This window comes from Oculina patagonica, chromosome 2 (genome assembly GCF_052425735.1).
Source record: "Oculina patagonica isolate OP01 chromosome 2, crgOcupat, whole genome shotgun sequence".
NCBI classification, from domain to species: domain Eukaryota; kingdom Metazoa; phylum Cnidaria; class Anthozoa; order Scleractinia; family Oculinidae; genus Oculina; species Oculina patagonica.
In genome coordinates, this window is record NC_135759.1 from 2,861,974 (window position 1) to 2,883,225 (window position 21,252).

A 21,252-nucleotide genomic window follows, 5' to 3' on the forward strand; every position below is an offset into this window, starting at 1 on the left:
TAGTTCTTTTTTAATTAATTTTCAAAGTTGTGGTAAATTTAAGCCTTGACAGCGGTTGTCAGAAGCGCTCGTTCGGATGAAACTCGAAGAAAATGAATGATCTGGTCAAGTAAATTGTGGTTTTAGTATAAGTACATGAAAGTCTTGCAACACACAAGAAATAAGCGAAATCTATTTTCAAGCCAGATTGACCAGACCGGAATTACAGAAACAACCTCTTAACTAAGGCATAGGGAAAGAGGTATGGTTAGGGATACATGCTACAGCAAGGTGATTTAGCAATTTTGTGGAAAAATAATAGAGGATAATACATGGATGCGCAGGAGGTCCAGGGATATTCTCCCCTTACAAAGTTTGAAAACTTAAGTTATTCTTCTAAACTAAAAACCTGTAAATGTGTAAACTTTTGCAAATTCTATATTATTACTTCTCTCAACGAAATCACTGTAAAATCTTGCTAATGTCCTTATAAAATACCCTAAAACTTACAGAGGGTGCCCGATTGTCCAACTACACACTTCAATTGGTTGCCTGACGTACATAGCTTGTGGACCTCTTCAGATTTCAGCCCTTCTTTTTTCACAAAAAAATATTGTGCTTGTGGTAATGTCATGATTACTTCACCTGATCGTTTAACAATAGAGTGGAAAAGCGGAACCCATTACAGGATGAATAATGAATATTGTCCTCGCTTTGAGTCGTAGTCGATACGGAGCCTTTCTCCATGATTTTAAAAGATATTTACGACATATTTGCACAGACAAAAAACGGGTAACACAAAAGACAATTTTTTTAACCTTATTTCGGTTACAAGTTTTATTACGTCATTTTGGAGGGCGACCAGGTGGGCGACAAAACGTGATCCACCATGAGTGAGCCCTCGAATTAACGCGCGCGGCAGGCAAAGTAAGAATCCTGCATTTTAGAGTCCCCCCCGCCGTTAGGTTTACCATATAGTTTTCTTCTAAGATAAAAACCTGTAAATGTGTCAACTTTTGCAAATTCTATATTATTACTTCTTTCAACGAAATCACTGTAAAATCTTGCTAATGTCCTTATAAAATACCCTAAAACTTACAGAGGGTGCCCGATTGTCCAACTACACACTTCAATTGGTTGCCTGACGTACTTAGCTTGTGGACCTCTTCAGATTTCAGCCCTTCTATTTTCACAAAAACATATTTTAAAAATATATGCCTATTCTAGCGTTCAAATGCACTAGTATACAACGAGGATTTCGTCATTAATTCCAGAAGAAGGCCAATACATTTTACCATCTGTCGCCAAACAAAATGAGTGATAGCAAAAGAATCCTTACGTTTCCAGTGAATTATTGATCAGTCATTATGCTAATAGCCTGTAGCCTATAGCCTATTGACTGTTTGCCATTCGTGCTACAAGGACGTCCCGATTCTGCCTTGCATTTGTGTGTTCGTTAGAAGTTTTTATTTGTATCTCAAGGTATGTTAAAATAGCCATGTACAAGTCAGTGCTCTTTGGAACAATTCTCAATTATTTGATAATCAACGATTCAGAAAAAGATAATTGTTTATGAAAGCCCGATGCCTTCGTTTAGAAAAAATATTTTGTACGAACTTAGCTTAGCGGTCCACTTTTACAATATTAGTTTTTATTCGAGGGCTGTAAATAGCATTACAACACATTAATTGAAAGTGTTAATCCAATTGGCAATCTCTGACTAAGCATCACTTTATTTTCAATGTTCTACAAACTTTGATAGTATTCTTTATTGTCTAGAACTTCACGGTTAAGCGGTGGTACAGGAAACTGATCGTTTTACGCGTCCTTTCAATTGCCGAAGTTGTTTATTACTCTAGAGACTTAAAAACATTGCTTATCACACTGTCTTACGTAGTTATGACCAAAACGGAAATATTGTATAGTTATTTGTGTATCTTGTAATTTTGGGTTGCAACCACGTGACAAGGCGGCCATGTCGGTTGATAAAACAATAAAATCATTTTTCGCAAAATTTGCATGACAAAACAGTTAAGTTTCCAGCGGAGGAAAACGCTTTCTTCTTGTCCATCAGCATGGCTGCCGTGACGTCAGATGCAAACCAGCAATAAAGCCAAATTGGTTTATCGTGATTTCCATTCCCAGTTTGATCTTTTTTCTTCTAAGCTAAAAACCTGTAAATGTGTCAACTTTTGCAAATTCTATATTATTACTTCTCTCAACGAAATCACTGTAAAATCTTGCTAATGTCGATCCTTATAAAATACCCTAAAACTTGCAGAGGGTGCCCGATTGTCCAACTACACACTTCAATTGGTTGCCTGACGTACATAGCTTGTGGACCTCTTCAGATTTCAGCCCTTCTTTTTTCACAAAAAAATATTGTGCTTGTGGTAATGTCATGATTACTTCACCTGATCGTTTAACAATAGAGTGGAAAAGCGGAACCCATTACAGGATGAATAATGAATATTGTCCTCGCTTTGAGTCGTAGTCGATACGGAGCCTTTCTCCGTGATTTTTTAAGATATTTACGACATATTTGCACAAACAAAAAACGGGTAACACGAAAGACAATTTTTTCAACCTTATTTCGGTTACAAGTTTTATTACGTCATTTTGAAGGGCGACCAGGTGGGCGACAAAACGTGATCCACCATGGGTGAGCCCTCGAATTAACGCGCGCGGCAGGCAAAGTAAGAATCCTGTATTTTGGAGTCCCCCCTCCCCCGTTAGCTTTACCATATAGTTTTCTTCTAAGCTAAAAACCTGTATATGTGTCAACTTTTGCAAATTCTATATTATTACTTCTCTCAACGAAATCACTGTAAAATCTTTCTAATGTCCTTATAAAATACCCTAAAACTTACAGAGGGTGCCCGATTGTCCAACTACACACTTCAATTGGTTGCCTAACGTACATAGCTTGTGGACCTCTTCAGATTTCAGCCCTTCTATTTTCACAAAAAAAATATTTTAAAAATATAAACCTATTCTAGCGTTCAAATGCACTAGTATACAACGAGGATTTCGTCATTAATTCCAGAAGAAGGCCAATACATTTTACCATCTGTCGCCAAACAAAATAAGTGATAGCAAAAGAATCCTTACGTTTCCAGTGAATTATTGATCAGTCATTATGTTAATAGCCTGTAGCCTATAGCCTATTGACTGTTTGCCATTCGTGCTACAAGGAAGTCCCGATTCTGCCTTGCATTTGTGTGTTCGTTAGAAGTTTTTATTTGTATCTCAAGGTATGTTAAAATAACCACGTACAAGTGTTGCTTCTTGAAACAGTCCTGAAATATTCGATAATCAAAGATTCAGAAAAAAAGTAATCGTTTATGAGAGCCGGCCGATGCCTTTGTTTAGAAAAAAATATTTTGTTCGAACTTATAGCTTAACAGTTTATTTTTACATTACTAGTTTTTAGTCGATGGCTGTAAATAGCATTACAACTCATCAAAGTGTCAATCCAATGGGTAGTCTCTGACTAAACATCACTTTATATCAATGATCTAAAAACTTTGATATTATCTTTTATTATCAATAATATCACGGTAAAGCGGTGGTACAGGAAACTGATATTTTTACGCCTCCTTTCAATTGCTGGTGCTGTTTATTGCTCTAGATACTTATAAAAACATTGCTTATCACTCTGTGTTACGTAGTTATGACCAGAACCAACATATTGTATAGTAATTTGTTTATCTTGTAATGAAACCAAAACTTGGTTTATCGTGATTCCCATTCCCAGTTTGGTCTTCTTCCTTCTAAAAATCTGTTAATGTGTCATATTCAACTTTTGCAACTTCTATTTCATTAATTCTCGCAATGAAATTGTAATAACCACGAGTCTTTCTCTTGAATAACGCTTTTAATATTAACAACTGTCCTGACTACATCTGCACGTGGCACTCCAAAAGATGTGCATGCGCATTCGTAACCTGATATTGGATATTACATTTCTCCCTTTGTTCGGAGACAGTCTCTTTCTTAAGAAAGAAAAAATCAACTAGAAAACAATGTCCTAAATGTCCAATGTCCTAAGCTTAAATAGAAAATGCCTCTACATTCCGTGTTTCCACTTTTTTAGGTAACATAGTCTTTCAGATAGTCCGGTCGTCTCCGATCGCGCCTTGGTCTGGTTACAGCTTCGGGTTTGTCGCTGCTGCTGGTTTCAGCAGTGCTAGTAATGATCTCCTCTTTGCTAGTGGTGGTCTCCTCATGGACTGAGTGGGGGTTGGCATTAAGCAGGATTTTATCTCTCCAATCCTCTGAGGTTGGTTCCTTATCCTGCTCGTCCCTTTCTTCGCTGGCATTGTCCTGGGTTAACGCGTTAGCAATCTTGAACTGGCTTGCATCTCGATACATTTCCCGTCTATTCGTGTGATCCTTCGTGGTGCAATGCTTGATCCATCGGTTCGAGTTACAATGTAGAATGCTGGTTCATAAGCTGCAGACCATTTTTTGCTCTTCTTTTGCTTCAACAGTACATGGTATCCTACCATGAAGTTGTGTTCCTTAGTGTTCCTGTTCTCAGCATTCTGTTTGCTCTTTTCTTTGTATTTCTCACCCCTCTCATTAATGGCCGTGTCACAAGCATTCTCACTACTCTCTCTCATTTGATGGTTTACTTGGTTCTGACCTGTCTGTTCATGAGGGCTTCATATGGCGTTACTCCAGTGGCAGGGTGTGGTGTTGAGCGGTAGCCTGTCAGCATTTCTTGAATAGCTGTGTTGCCATTTCTGCCGTTGAGATGAGCAATCTGCTCTGTCTTGTTAAGCAGTTTCATGAAACTTTCTGCCTCTCCATTAGCACGTGCACGTTCCGAGGTGACTCGATGATGGTAAAATTACTCTGTCTTAGCGAACTCTGCAAATTCTCTGGAATTAAACGGTGGTCCGTTGTCGCTTTCCAGCTGTCTTGGGGTGCCATGAGTGGCGAACATTGTTTTAAGCTTTTCCTTGGTTGGTTGAAAAGCTGTCGAGTTGGTCTTCACAACTTCAGGGTATCTTGTTCTCTTGTCTATGGCTACTAGATTGTAATGGCCATCAGGGTAGGGTCCACTGAAGTCTACAGCTATCACGTCCCACGGTTTCTTTGGTATGTCTGTGACTTTGACTGGTTCCTGCCTGTGCTGCTTTGTGGTAACCTGGCATTCATAACACTGACCTATGATCTATACGATCATACTGTTCATGGTCGGAAACCAATACTTCCCTCTTATCATCTGCTTTGTTTTGGTCATTCCCAGATGTCCAAGGTGGTGTGCAGCCCAGATGACTTTTCTCTGTAGGCTTCTGGGGATAATGATCTGATTCATTCTGAAGAGTAGGCCATCCACAGCATACAACTCACTATGCACACTGTAAAACGGTGTGATGTCTGGGTCCTTTTTGTGCTGTTCCCAGTCTCCGGTGAGTATCCTGACGGACAGTTTCTGAAGTTGGATATCTTTGCGGGTTTCTTCCTTGATTTGATCTATAACAACAGCATGTTCAGCTGTCACAACGTACTTGATTACTCTCTCTACAGCATCCTTTCTTTCTCTGACAGTGGGTGTCTTGATAGGAAGTCGAGTGGATCTGCATCGATCGTCCTTTCCAGGTTCATAGATTTGCTCAAAGTCGACATCTTGCATTCTCATAACCCACTTCTCGATTCTTGGTGGGAGTCGCATGGTCGCCTTGTTAAACAGCGGGAGCAGTGGCTTATGGGCTGTGATGATCTTCAATTTTGGTGCTCCAAGGAGGTAAATGCTGAACCTGTTCTTTGCCCAATGTACTGACAGGGCGTCTTTCTCTGTCTGGCTATATCTTTTCTCTGTGTCAGTCATAGTGCGACTAATGAAGTGTACTGGCTGGAGACCACTGCCTGTCTCCTGAAATAATCCGGCTGAGAGTCCTTCATGGTAGCTGGCTTCAACTCTCACAACGATTGGTTTAGCTGGGTTGAAGTATGTCATTGTGCTTTCACTCGTTATGCTTGCCTTCAACTTCTCAAATGTCTTTATGGTCCAGCTTCCGCAAGGGTACGGTTAGTGATGCATATCTTGGGAAGAACTTTGATAGGTATCCGGTCATGCCAAGAAAACTTCTCACAGCTTCTTTTGCCGGATTCTGGTGGGCTGCTTTCTTGTACAGCTCTAATTTTCTCTGGGTCTGGCTTTAGCCCATCCTTTGTGAACTTGTGTCCATAGAATTCTATCTCCTCGACTACAAACTGGCACTTATCAGGGTTGAACGTGACTTCAAAATGCGCTGCTCTCTGCAGGACTGCCTCCAACGTCTTGTTGTGCTCCTCCATGTTTCTTCCTCCGAGCAGGATATCATCCCGTTGGTTGAGGCACTTTGGTATGTCTCCAAATATTCGGTAGATAGCTTCATCAAAGAGATCTTGTGATGCTTTTGCTCCAAAGATCAGACGTTTCGAGGTCTTCGTGGTCTTTCTTCGGCTTGATGTAGTCATTCAGCTTCTTTCTTAACTTTCCGTAGTCGTCACCGCCATCTGTCGGGTTTGGCAAACATTTCTCCAGACGAGCGATTTCTTTACCGCCATAAATGATGAGTGTATCTTTCTTGTCGAGTGGCTCCGTAATATTAAAATATCTGAATTCCCGTTCGATTTCTTCAAGCCAAGTCGTCCCACGCTTGTTCTGTAGCTATCGGATCGTCTCCTGGGTTAAATGGTTGAGATTTTAGGGTTCTCGTTGCTGTAATAGCTTGCACTGGAGCTGCTGGAGCTGATGAAGCGGCGGGTGCTGCTTCTGTGTCAGGCATGTTTTGTCGATCGATTGATTCACGCGTTGCAGTATTTTTCTTGCTTGCCTCTCTCGCTGGGCTTCAAACCTCTCTTGCTAGGTTTCTCTTGCTTTCTTCTCTGCTACTGGTGCTTCGTCGAGCGTGTTTTCTTCGTCGCCAGTGTAATAACCGCGAGTCTTTCTCTTGAATTACGCTTTTAATAATAACAACTGTCCTGACTACCGCCTGCACGTGGCACTGCAAAAGATGTACATGCGCATGCGCAACCTGATATTGGATATTAGGGAAATAACTGTAAAATTGTTCTTATACCCTTTTAAAATACACTAAAATTTACAGAGGGTACCCGATTGTCCAACTGGACACTGGTTGGTTGCCTGACGTACATAGCTTGTGGACCTCTCGAGATTTAAGCTCTTCTTTAATCGCAAGATACCTTTAAAATCTCTTCATGTTCTTGCTTGAATATGCACCCATATAATCATATCAAAAGAAGATTAAATCAATCCTGGAAAAAGCCAGTAAATTTTACCATCTATCCACAAGTAAAATAACTGAAAGGTAACTTTCTACTCTTCTTGTGAATTATTTATCACTCAATTAGTTAACAGCTTTTAATTTTGTAAAACCTTTATTGATAGTTTGCCATTTGAGGTACACAGAAGTGACAATACTGCCCTGTGTGTTCATTAGAATTTCTCATTTCTATCTAAAGGTATGTAAAAATAGCAATGTACAATTGATGATATGGGGACCAAGTCCACAAATATTCGATAGCCAACGTTTCAGACATTTTTTTATTTATGAAAGCCAATGGATTTGTTAAGGAAAGAATATATTTTGCTTGAACTTAGCTCAGCAGTTTATTCGATAACCATAAAAACCATTACAACTTGCAACTGATATAAGTTTCAATCCAATTTTCAACTTTATTTCAAGGATTAAAACCTTTGATAACACTTAAAAGCCTTGAAAGGCTCCTTAAGCCCTATTAAGCCGTCTAACTAATTTCGCGTCCAGCATCTAGGGAAAACGAGCAAGCTATAATTTGCTTTAGATCGTTTAAAATGGAAGTCTCTCCAGATACAGGTTTTATTACGTCATTTTTGAGGGCGACCAGGTGGGCGACAAAGCGTGATCCAACATGGGTGAGCCCCCGAATTAACGCGCGCGGCAGGCAAAGTAAGAATCCTGCATTTTAGAGTCCCCCTCCCCCCAGTTAGGTTTACCATATAGTAAATACGTTCAGTATCTGGAAAAAGGTTCTGATCTTGGTGGCTGTATACGTCATTAGTATATACACACTCAGTGATCTTGGTGTTTCAAGCAATCTGATTGGTTCGCTATCTCGGGCTAATGAGCATTAGTATATACACACTCAGTGATCTTGGTGTTTCAAGCAATATGATTGGTTCGCTATCTCAGGCTAATGAGCATTATTCACTCCCTACGGAGTGAATAATGCTTGATCCAAACTGAAACAAAATGGCCGGCGTAAACTCGCGTTTCGCCGGCGTTTCTGAATCGCAAATACTAAGAATACAAGAATATGCTGAACCAGAAAAGACAAAAAAAGGCTAAGAAATTTGGCCTGATGGTTTTCAAAGTAAGAGAAGACTACATATTTCGCAATTTACAGAACAATGTCCACACAACTCGAGTACTAAAACGATAAACAATTGCTTACCGTCAAGTCGCTCTTCGCCCGGCATCGGCAGAATTGTTAAATATTTTCAATAATGTTTTATGCACGCTGAGACAAATTTTATAAATAATTTAACTGAACCTTGAGAGCCCGCATGAGCCACTTGCAATTTCTAACAACTTTCCATGGTCCAACAACTTGAAGGAAGCAGCTCCTGTAAAAGTTTGATTCTGCAAAAAAGCCTAGAAACAACTTTCCAAAGATAAATAACAAATTAAAAATAGTAACAGTGACGAAGAAATTATTGCTAGATTTTTAAGGGACAAGACAAAGTCTGATACAATCTCTACAGCAGTAGGAGCAGACATGCGATGGAGAACCACATTTAGAAACGTGCCTGTACAGTCTATGTAAATGACGAGTTGTATAAATGCGCCAAAGGTATTGTGCGAATTTTTGAAAAATGTGTAAAGTCAGCAAGTTTCATCACTTCATGATAACTTAGTAATAATTCCAAAAGGGTCCTTGTTTCTTCATAAATTGTTTATAAAGTACCAAAAATGTGTGCAGTGCTTGCGACAATCTCAAGATAACTCCACTTGTTGGTTTAACACAATTTACTTAAAGCGGGGAGTAGTAGTACTTCTAGGTCGCTTCATGCTACAACAACCGGGGATAAGCGTGGCACAGATGAGCCACTGGTTCGTTGGAATGGAACAGACATTAAACTTAACTTTGTATTTGCGTGGTGTGCGAGCAGGATGCTTTTGTTCCTTTCCTTTGATTCGTAGTCGATACCGAGCCCTTTACTGAGCCTCTCTCTTTGACAGCGGATTTGAAGGCAGTTCTTTCTTTCCCAGGTGTCTCCTCATGCTTTTAAAAGATATTTACGGCATCTTTCAACAGAGGAAATATGTTAATTAGAAAACAAATGTTTCAACCTTATTTCGGTTACATTTTTCCCGCCATTTTGGCGGGCGACTAGTCGGGCGGCAACAGGTGATCCAGCACGTACTGATAAGTGCTCAAATAAATGCCTGCCCGCGGAAGAGTAATAGTGGCGGGGTTGGAGGCTTAACAATAGAAATGTTGTGGTGGCGGACACCTTATTAGATATGAGGGCTTTGGCGGTGGTGAAGGTTAATTAACCCTTTCAGTGCTAAATTTCTCCAAAAACAGGGTTTTTTTCTACCGTTAAACTGAATTTTTGATGCTACGATCCTGAATTTCCCTTAACTTTGCTTAAAAAGCACTTTTCCACAATGCAGCAAGATTTTGATGAAGATTCCATTGAAAAATGTACAAAATTGAACTTTGGTGCATGCGCATAAGCCTAAATTTGGACTTGTTTTTTTTTTTTGCGAAATCGTTTATATTTTTTTTCTTGCTCCTTTTCCTTTCGTTTCTCTTGGCTTTGTTATTTCCACTTCTTTCTACTGTATCCGTCCTTCCATTAGATCAAAAAAGTTTTGATTAAAACATTGGTAAACCCTGTCAAGAGGACCTCGATCTTTTACAGGTGTTTTGGTCTTTTTAAGCACCGATTTTGCACTAAAAAGTGATTGATTTTTTCTCGATTAGCTCTGTTAGGATGCGACCGATACGCAAAATGAATAGTTCTTTGAAAAGGTCAAACCTAGCTCTATCAGATTCTCATCACCAAAATCTGCTGACTTTTAAATTGATGACGTCACAAGTGGTTCATTGACTGCTCCTCCAAATGTCGACAAAAGTCGACTTTAGCACTGAAAGAGTTAAACAAGAAAAATGTTGTGGGAGTGACAGTGGTTTAATAATAGGAATGTTGTGGGGGTGGTTAAATAATAGAAATGCTGTTGGGTAGGGCTGGTTAAAAAAATATAAATTTTGTGGGGTGGGGTGGTTAAGTAATAGAAATTTTGTGATTGTGGAGGAGGCAGAAAAAGCCAAAAAGATACGCATTTTTTATTGAGTTCACTCAAGCTCATCGAGTATAAAACCGTTGTTTGAAAACAATGATGTCTGCAAAAGATAATTAATGCGATACAAAGTTTGCATAATTAAAGACGGAATGGTTCAGCGATTTGAATAAAATGAAAAAGATATAGTATTAATGGCACAATACCACTACTGTCATAAACCAAAGGGTAAATTACGACATCATTGATCCAAAAATACAGCGAAGCTTGTTAACCAGTTGTTTCAACAAAGGTAAAAATAGAACATGACATCACACAGTTTAATTAAATCCAGCGTACTACGTACGCTGTACTACGTTGTACTACGTTGCCGCACGCTAGTGAGATTCCACCGCAAAAATGTGGCCTAACCGGTGCCTACTGTACTATCAACGTTTGAGTCTCCCAAAAGACCCGAAAACCACTTTTCAAAGATAAATTACAAAAAAGCAACAGTCAAAAGTGACCCCTGGAATTTGTTTTCAATCTTGTGCAATTTGCCAAACTATTAGCGACAAATTAAGTGTCATGGTCACTAAATATCAAAGAAATTTTGGCCACAGCCAAAAACTCATACTTTGTCAGTTTGAGGGCCTAGGTATGTAACTGAAAGAGATGAAGTTAGTTTTTCGAAATATTCAATTTTACGGCAGAAAACCACGAATAACGGTAATCGTACCGGAAGCTCAAATTTCACTTCTCGACAATCCGAAATTTCACGCTTTTCAGCTTCTTGCTACCCAGACGTTTCAACCGCTGTAAATCTTTCCTTACTTTAGTTGCATAGATTGACTCTTCCTTTATCGAAATATAGGTAGTATTTTTATCTCTGATTATTTCTGAGCCAGCTGAGCTTCGATTAAGTAGACACATTTTTCTCATTTAGGAAAAAAGCTAAAATAATCCAAATCCAGTGAGGAAAAAAGCTGACCGGTAGTGCTTCAAATCTTCTGATATTTTAGCCAACAAGAGTCCAGTCGTTGAAGTTTAGGTTTATGGTTTCAAAAGTGTGGGATCGCGTAGCAGTTTTGAACAAAGGTCGATCAAAGGTCGACAAAATTACAATTCCGCGGCTTTGAAAAGAACAACTGAAACACGTGACACGAAACACGCAACAGGGGCGGATATAGGGGGGGTGGATAGAGTGGATATCCACCCCCCATTTTCAGTAAAAAAAATTCGAAATGTCACTTTATTTGAAATAGAAAATAAATAAAGAAAGAAAAATTAGCTGTCGCTTATGTCTGGTTGTTGTTACGCCACGTTTCGCCGTCTGCCGTCACTTAGGGTTAGGGTTAGGGTTAGGCCCTAATGGTCTGCCATCCACCCCCCCCCCCCTTCCCTTTTGAAATCCTGGATCCGCCCCTGCGCAATAGAGTAATTTATATATTTTTTGGGCAAAGACAACACGGTAAAATTAGCTTTGAAGTTTTATACGTTTGAGACTTAAGAAAAATAGTATTTATCCTAAAGATTGCCTACAATAGACGAAATACCAAAAATAACAGCACTTGAACTCTCCCTGATGTTCGTCACGCACGAGCGACTTGGAGCCGCGAATGACAAAAATATTTTCCATTGATTCAAAGTAAGTCATATTCTGAAATAAGAAAATATCTATTTTCTTTAAACTTTGCCCACAAATCTGTCTAACTAAAAAACGAAACAGCTTTCATTTTTGCAAATATCGCAAGATATATATTTTTTAAGAATTTTATTCAATTGGACCACGACCGGTCTATTTTTAGCAATGGCGACAAGTAAAAATAGGAAAAATGATCGAGTCACCGTCTTCAAAAATTTATGCTCCAATTTTAGGAATTGTCATAACTCTCCTGGAAAAAATTGTACCTTTATCTGTATAAAGCACGCAATTTTGGTTCGTTAAAAAGAAACTAACAATGCGAAAGATTTTTGATTTGAAGTCTACTTGGCCATTGACGCGAACGGCTAAAACAATGGCACATTTTCAACGGGTCACTGCGCAAAAGTTCAACTACTTCCGCATTACATTTGTTTCCATACCAATAAAAAAACATACTCTTTGACTTATTCATACTCTTTGACTTCTTCTTAAAACATACTCTTTGACTTCTTCTTCTTAGGCCGGTTGTGGTCTAATTTAATAAAATTCTTAAAAAAAAATATATCTTGCGATATTTGCAAAAATGAAAGCTGTCTCGTTTTTTTAGTTAAGACAAATTTGTGGGCAAAGTTTAAAGAAAATAGATTTTTCTTATTTCAGAATATGACTTACTTTGAATCAATGGAAAATATTTTTGTCATTCGCGGCTCCAAGTCGCTCGTGCGTGACGAACATCAGGGAGAGTTCAAGTGCTGTTATTTTTGGTATTTCGTCTATTGTAGGCAATCTTTAGGATAAATACTATTTTTCTTAAGTCTCAAACGTATAAAACTTCAAAGCTAATTTTACCGTGAGGTCTTTGTCCAAAAAATATATAAATTACTCTATTGCGTGTTTCGTGTCACGTGTTTCAGTTGTTCTTTTCAAAGCCGCGGAATTGTAATTTTGTCGACCTTTGATCGACCTTTGTTCAAAACTGCTACGAGATCCCACACTTTTGAAACCATAAACCTAAACTTCAACGACTGGACTCTCGTTGGCTAAAATATCAGAAGATTTGAAGCACTACCGGTCAGCTTTTTTCCTCACTGAATTTGGATTATTTTAGCCTTTTTCCTAAATGAGAAAAATGTGTCTACTTAATCGAAGCTCAGCTGGCTCAGAAATAATCAGAGATAAAAATACTAACTATATTTCGATAAAGGAAGAGTCAATCTATGCAACTAAAGTAAGGAAAGATTTACAGCGGTTGAAACGTCTGGGTAGCAAGAAGCTGAAAAGCGTGAAATTTCGGATTGTCGAGAAGTGAAATTTGAGCTTCCGGTACGATTACCGTTATTCGTGGTTTTCTGCCGTAAAATTGAATATTTCGAAAAACTAACTTCATCTCTTTCAGTTACATACCTACCCCTTCAAATTGACAAAGTATGAGTTTTTGGACTGTGGTCAAAATTTCTTTGATTTCTTTGATTTTTACTGACCATGACAATCTCTATAGAAGTGTGCATGATGAGACCCAAACTTGTTTAGATCGCGGGGGAATTGAACTCAAGGTTGATTTGAATTGCATGCATAGAAATCGTTATAAACAATAATACTTCCCAGCTTCCTCCATTTCTTTAATAAGCAGAAACCGATCGAAAAAGATACTGCATTCAAAAGCCTCAATCAAAACATTATGATCATTCCTGTTTCCACTTGCGTTCTATTTTCCAGGTTTTCAAGAACATCGTCCCTCAATATGGGGGCTGGTGTGGTGGTATTGTTCTTTTTAGCCGCTTTCTTCTTTTGGAATCCTGTCATTTACACTTTGGGATTTCGCGTTCGACTTACAGTACTGCAAAGCAATCGTTTGGCCACTGATGTTAAGGATGTTTCACATGAGGTGGGTAAAAGGGCAGTCGCAGACCCTAGAGATGTAGTCCAAAAGGCCCTTGACAGAGCAGTGGTTGAAAGGAAAGTAAGAAAAATCTGGGATCAACTAAAGCAGGATCCACCAAAGGCAGTCACAGAAACGGATACGCCAGGAGGGGGAAAACGTGTCACATTTGAAAAAACTGGAAAAATATCTTTAAAAGAAGCCTTCCAGTTTATGCAGTTTTATCCCCTTCTTTACGGTAAAGAAAAAAAACCCACAGAATTTTACGTGCCAATCGGAAGCGAAGATCAGAAGTTTAAACTTACCAGTCAAACCGACGGGACTTTTTTACTACATGCCGTACGCACCGACGAGAAAACTGGCAAGGAAGTGGAGATAGACCTGTCTAATCTTCAGGACGCTGTTAAGGTACTCTCTGACGCCCAGCGGAAGGATCCCTTAAAGGACACGATAAAAGACGTGTATCCAAAAGCATTAGATGCGAAATTAAACGATCAGCCCAATTTCAAGAGCGCATTACAAGAAAACGATAAAAAAGGAACGGTTTCCACACAGGAAAGGGATAATGCGTTTCGCGCAGCCAGCGACGTTTTGGTTGGTAGCTCCGTCAAACAGAACACCTTAGCAGGCTTAAGTCCACCCGATTGGCTGCAGAAGACAAATACGGATATTGTTTCAAAAATGGATGCATTTAGGGAAGAACTAAGTCAGAAGATTGCGGCCGAAAAAAAAACAAAACTGAAATTTGAATTCACTCAGAGTATGCTCAAAACCAGTAAGGAGGCTGTTGACGAGTGGAATAAATTGAAGACCCTCGACACGGCAACAGGTTCAAAGACAAAAATCGTTCAAGAGGAAACGGTCGGGAAAGGTAAAAGTCAGTACTTAAAGATAAAAATTCACGAAACTGATAAGATATCCGTAAAAGAAATATTCAAAGTATTGCAATTTTATCCTGATATATTCTCCAGCCAAGGAATAAAACAGACAAGGTTCGAAATGCCGATTGGAGGAGAGACAAGGAAATTTCGTTTGAGCACGAGTGGACAACCTAATGTTAAAAACCAAATATTGGTACATACTAATGACGCTGATTGGGATGGTACTACGAAAAGAGGCAGAAAAGGCAAAGGGGGTCTATGGCCACCTGATTACGATACAATGGTAGATGAAGTTCTTAGTAAGTTTCCTGACCATGATAAACTAGTCAATGCTATGCTAGAGGCCGTTGATCAGAAACTTGTTAGTCAACCTGATTTCTCTGATAAGCTTAAAATCACTGGTAAAGATACCGAATCCGCTGACACCAGACGTGCTTCTGTAGAATTTCTGGTTATTTCAATGGTTGCAGAAGCGGCTCAGCCCACCGACGAGTTGAAAGCCAACTTTTTAAAGCAGCTAGCAAAAAAGATAAGAAAAAAGGTAGGTTCCCGAAAAGGAAAGATATTCCCAACCTGGAAACATTAGAAGGAAAATCCGGACGAAGTCCAGCAATGGATGAGGTTGTGGATGGCATGCTTAAAACCATCCCACGAAAACGAAAACGCATAGACGAAGCCTTCAGCACAGATGAATTTCCCGTTAGGAAAAAAGGTGGCACAAGAGAAGGGCGAGATCTTATACATAAACAAGGAAGTGAGACGGTCCCTTCTTATCTCATACGCAAACGTGCTGCTGGGGATCACGATGGAGAGGTTATTGCCGCAAAAGTCGCCAAATATTGCGCTGGAACAAGCCGTAGAAGAAAACGCTTTGCTTGTTCGCTAAATGATAAAGAAGAATCCGTTACTGTTGATGAGGGATCAATCAAAGTTACTAAAGACACGGTGGACTTTGATGTGGTAGATCGCCGTAATGCGAAAGAACGAGAGCACATTCAGTTAAGATTGAATTCACAAGAACTGGCTACTCCCAAGCTGATTGAGGACCACCTATCAAAATCCAAGAGAGCTGGAGCTAGTGAGGCCTACTCCAAAGTAAATAAAGGTCTAGCTGTCCACGGTCTGATATTTTCAGTTCTCGGGGCTGTAAACTACTTCCAGGAAGGTGATAACCTTCGAGGGGCCATTTCTGTGGCCCAGTCTGCTCACACACTTGGAGGACTAACTGGTCTCAATGAGATTGTTTCCAAGGTTGGGAAACGGGTTTTAAGTAGTGCAGCGAAAGGGTTGGCAAAAGGCTTAAATTTAGAGAAAGGCTTGGAAAGGTTATCCACGAAGGTGGAAAGGTTTGCCGAGAGAGGAGTCGGAGAGTTGCTGGGAGCTATCCCCGTGGTAGGGCTTGCGTTCGACATCTACTTCATTGAACAAGACATAGAACAGTTGGCTGATTTAAATCTAAATGACCCGAAAGATGTCAAATTGTTACCGCTACGCGTGATCGACTTAGAACTTGACGTTAGCACGACGATACTAAACCTAGTAGGAACATTTTGTCCGGAAGCAGAAGTCGTTACTGAGCCTCTAGTGATTGTCCTCTCAATAATACGAATGGCTATTGACGACTTCTACATCGATATAATGGCGGAGATGGAAAAAGTTAATTGGAAGAGTCCGTGGGCTGGTTTAGAGTTCCTTGGAGCACTAGTAAAAGGTTTCTTGGATGGAGCAGCAGATTTCTTAACAGGTGGTCTTAGAAGACAGATGGAGTCTTATAGGAAACAGGAAGAATATGACAAGAAACGCATTCAGGACCTGAAAAACCCGGATAAATATTACAAGATTGTTGGAACAAAGAAGGGAGGTGGAGATACAATCAGTTTCACCAAAGGGAGGCTGTCAAGTTTTGGTGGCTATATAAACTTCAGGCTGGATGACAATAACCGAGCTAGGTTAGAAATCGGAGATGTCACTGGCAGCCATGGAACAATACGTAAGACATTTACGGTTGGTTCTAATCTTAAGGACATCGTTCTTGGGATAGGTGAGTCGAGGACTTTCACATACAAGCACGAAACTGCCAAGCTCTGGTTTGTTATTCCAATCAAGTCATATGATGTCATTTGTGGAGCCGATCTCCATGAAAAGTCTGTTTACGGGACTTATTATGGAAACTCCAACAACAACACATTTTATGCAGTACAGAATCCCAAGCCGACAACAAAACCACCGGGGAAAAATAAAAAAGGGTGTAACTTTGGAAATCTGAATCTTAAGTTTGTCACCGGAAACTATCATTACAATCTGTACGGGCGGGGTGGTAGCGACACCTTTTATCTAGGACCCGAAATGTCCGCTGTCACAGGAGGATCAGGAAGTGACCTGTATATTATCCAATCGGACGGCGGAAAAACAATAATCGATAACTTTGCTGAAGATAACATGCGCGACATCATAGTAATAAACGTTGATTTTGATAATATCCAATGTCATCAGAGCAGAACTGATCTTGACGTCACTTATTCCAAAAGTCATCACATTCGTATCAAGAACTGGTTCACTCCTGGAGATCCCACGTATTACCGTCACGTCTCCTTTCGTAGTAAGGACGGAGTGCTTTTTGTCCCAAAACAAACTTTAAATAGCGAGGCTGTCCATCGAGTTCAATGCGTGGCGGTTGCTCTGGATTTAGGTGCAGCAAAAAAAGCACAAACGGTCTCACTCAGTGATTCGAAATACACCGAAGTCAAACAAGTATCGGGCTCAAATAGCTCAGATAATATTGTCGGTAATGACCTAAATAACATCTTAGATGGTGGTCGTGGAGCTGATCACTTGGCTGGAGGGAAAAATGAAGACACTTATATTATCAGAGCAAAAGAGGGATGCGATGTTATTGACAATAATGCAGATGATTACTTTAACACAACTGACATTCTGGTGTTCGATGTACCGTTTGACTCGATAGATGTTCAAACAGTAGGAAATAACCTCTCTGTAAGTGACAAGAACAATGCACAAAGCTCCTGCTTTACTATAACAAATTGGACCTTGGGATACCGTTACAGGCATATTCTATTTACCTCAGCAGATCACGTTGTCTTTAACGTGTCTACAAGTGAAAGTGGAAGTGTATCCAAAGTGCCAATCATGCTAGACTACAAAACTTCACCAACAAGAATCTGTGTTGATTTGTCGGACTCGCCTAGTCCAGACTGCATCAAACCAGCTGGTTACACCAACGTCGCGACCGTTTCAGATTCAGCACACGATGACCATATAGTTGGAAATGCACAGACTAATTTTCTGAGCTGTAGTGGAGGAGAAGATTATCTTGAAGGCGGGGAAGGGACTGACAATTATGTTGTCAAGAAATCATGTCGAAAAGCAACCATCAACAATTTTGACAGTCGTCAGAAAGTTGATTTGTTGTACCTAGACGAAAGGTTTGTAAACTTACGACTTCAGAAGGACAATAAGGATTTGAAGATAATGTCAAGTTATGCAACACCAACTGTTACACTTCGTAATTGGTTTAACTCGTCTTACAACCAGCATCTTGGAATTAGAACTGTTGATGGAATTACACATCGAATAAATAATGAGACGGCAAAACTCGAGCCATACGAAATATCAAAGGATCCCACTGAATGTCAATGTACGCGCGCAGGCTGTGACAGAGGCTTGATAACATACAATCTTGCGGATAACACTTGGAAACATGTAGTCCGTTTCCAATTGAAATCAAGTCACTGCAGTTACAAAATCTACGGGAATAATCTTAACAATTACCTTGACCCCGGAGCAGGAAATGGTTATAATTACCAGTATTTGGAAGGAAAGAATGGTTCTGACACCTACGTGTTGAAATACGGATATGGAGAGTTTAATGAAATTAACAATTATGCAGATGACAACAAGAAAGATATCCTTCAGTTTGGAATAGAATTTAACGACATTAATGTGTATTTTCATGGCAAGTTTGATGTCATTCTTCAATCAAGCACTCGTCCCAGCTCACTCAGTGTTCGAATTCTGGATTACTTTCGTGGTGCGAAGTATCAACATCTTCAGATAACAACAGAGGACAAGGTTGTTTTTAATATTTCCAAACAATATCCATATAGAAAGATTATCGCCGTGGACCGTAGAATCATTGATTCGCCACAAAACATTGATCCTAATACCAATAGTATAATCGCAGCAGCAGAAGATTTGAAGGGATCGCTTACCTCTGCCAACAACCTGACTGGCAGTGACACAACAAAAGAAATTGAAGGCGGTGTTCAGGCCGACATTCTACGTGGAGGACAAACGGGAACAATTTTTGAAGGAAAACATGGTAACGACACGATTTATGGTGGCGCCGGTATTGATGTCATTTTTGGCGGGGATGGCAATGACGTCATATATGCCGACAGCGGAGATGATTACATTTATGGTGGGAAAGGATCGGACATCATTGATGGGGGCAATGGTAGTGATACACTCGCTTTCAAAGGTGACGGTTTTCTTCGAAAAGGAATCACTGTTGATCTCAATATTGGATTTGGAAAAGGAGTGGATGCTGAGGGAGATATCTACAAGAGCATTGAAAACGTATACGGAACAATTCACGACGACTTTCTGACCGGATCGGATTCTGATAACAAACTCTATGGTCTTGAAGGAGAAGATACACTGGCTTCTCTTGGCGGCGATGATAAACTTGTTGGCGGTGAAGGGAGAGATTTGTATTTACTCTATAAGGCTTGGGGGTTAAAAATCATCGACAACTACGCAGATGATGAAATTGAAGACACCCTCTCCCTGGCTCATTTGAACTCCTCTGATGTTTGCGTCTTCTTAGTTGGCAACGACTTACACATGCAAGTTGATGCGTCTAACCTGGCCTCAGTTCTTTTTCACGGTGAGCTTTTGTCAGTGATAATTAGAAACTGGAACGTGAGTGCAAAGTACAGACACCTTAAAGTTTTATTTGAAGACAATTTGTGGGAAGATTTCGCGTTATCGGCCATCGCTGCAAGATTTGACAAGCTAGGAAATAGTGTCAACCACATCGAAAACAGAACCAGCCTGCAGGTTGTGTCTGCAAACCCCACCGATGTAAGTTTGTCATGGCAACAAATGAATGGTCTTTTGTCACATCCAGAAACTGAGCTGTTCCTTGTACATTTTAAACAACAAGACCCCAAAAGCTTAGCCAAAACAAAGGTAGATAGTCAAACATCATTAAGTGTTCCGTCTCTTGATCCAGCCTCCCACTACGTCTTCGCTCTCGCATTAACAAAGTGCAAAGCGACAATTGCCGTATCCCATACGCTTACGACTTATGGACGCGAAAGATCCTGTCCCACAGCACAAGTGCCACACTCGGCTGTTCAGTACGCTCCACCTACTTCTACATCAACCCCAGCTCACGGCACAATCGCCAGTTTGAAATGTAATACAGGATATAACATTGACGTCCACCGCACCGAGCAGAATACCACGTGCTTAGACCAAGAATGGATCCCCTCCCTTCCGGCTTGTCTAAAAATAAAACAATGTCCTGTCCTTACTAAACCATCTAACGGAGAGGTTTCAGCTAACGGACATAAAGAAGGATCAAAAGCTTATTATGTTTGCCACAAAGGATTCTTGTTAACTGGACCCAAAGAACGTACCTGTGTAGATGAAGCGTGGGATGGGACAGTTCCCAATTGCCAACCGCTAAGTTGCCCGAGACCACCAACTGTTGATCATGGATCGTATCTTCCCTGTGATTATATAAAGCATACCGAGACGTATGGTACAGCTGCTAGACCCCTTCAAGGCTACTGTGTTAAACTTCAGTGTAACAACTTATACCTTCCAAGTCATGTATTTCATGGTAATACGTATCGTCCTCGATGGGAAAGTGACTGGGAGATACCGCAAGGCGGACGAGTTTGTAGCGACGGAAAGTGGATCGGTTATGTGGACGATACCTGCAAACCCACTGTTAGACTTGCCACATTGGAGGATAGTTGGAATAAGAAAAAGGGCTTACTTCAACTTTGGGAAAATGGTGCTTGGAATACAGCTTCGTCTGCCCCAGCAAAAAATATCCTACATCTTTCTTGCAGAGGCGTGGGAATAGGTGATCCTCAGGATGTAACGCACAGTTCGAGGAACTCCCAGATATGGGTCACATGCTCTAAGCTACGTTTAACAGAACCAAAGCCAACTATATACGAAGGAAGACTTGAAGTATTAACTGACGGCAAATGGGAAGGTTTATGCGTTACGGCAACAGGAGAAGCGGCAAGACAGTCTGCGAGCATGGAGATATGCGAGGCACTTGGCTTTAACTACAGATCTGCGATTGTGAGCATTAGTACAGGCTGGACGGACCACAGGCTCGTCTGTTCACCGTAAGTAAATGGTAGATTTATGCCTCCAGAATAATGAGGAGTGGACTTGCCCACATGAAGTACATGTATGGGATTTTTTGAACATATTTATTTCAGTTTTCGCTCGATTTACGTATACGCGTTAGGTTTGCGCAGGGCTCTCGATGAGAGCTCTCTTGGAGTCAAGAGGGTCAGGAAAATTGATGTAATT

General features: G+C 40.3%; 1 protein-coding gene and 1 pseudogene across 1 annotated transcript; one reads left to right on the top strand and one right to left on the bottom strand.

The window, feature by feature from the left end:
• Positions 1–2,834: 2,834 nt before the first annotated feature.
• On the top strand, positions 2,835–21,066 carry LOC144642571 (uncharacterized). The gene is given in 3 exon segments (XM_078501551.1): positions 2,835–3,233; positions 13,627–15,209; positions 15,212–21,066. Coding segments are annotated over 2 exon segments (7,413 nt in total). The 5' UTR covers positions 2,835–3,233; positions 13,627–13,651.
• LOC144641703 (uncharacterized) lies at positions 3,938–5,173 on the bottom strand (annotated as a pseudogene).
• Positions 21,067–21,252: the final 186 nt, after the last annotated feature.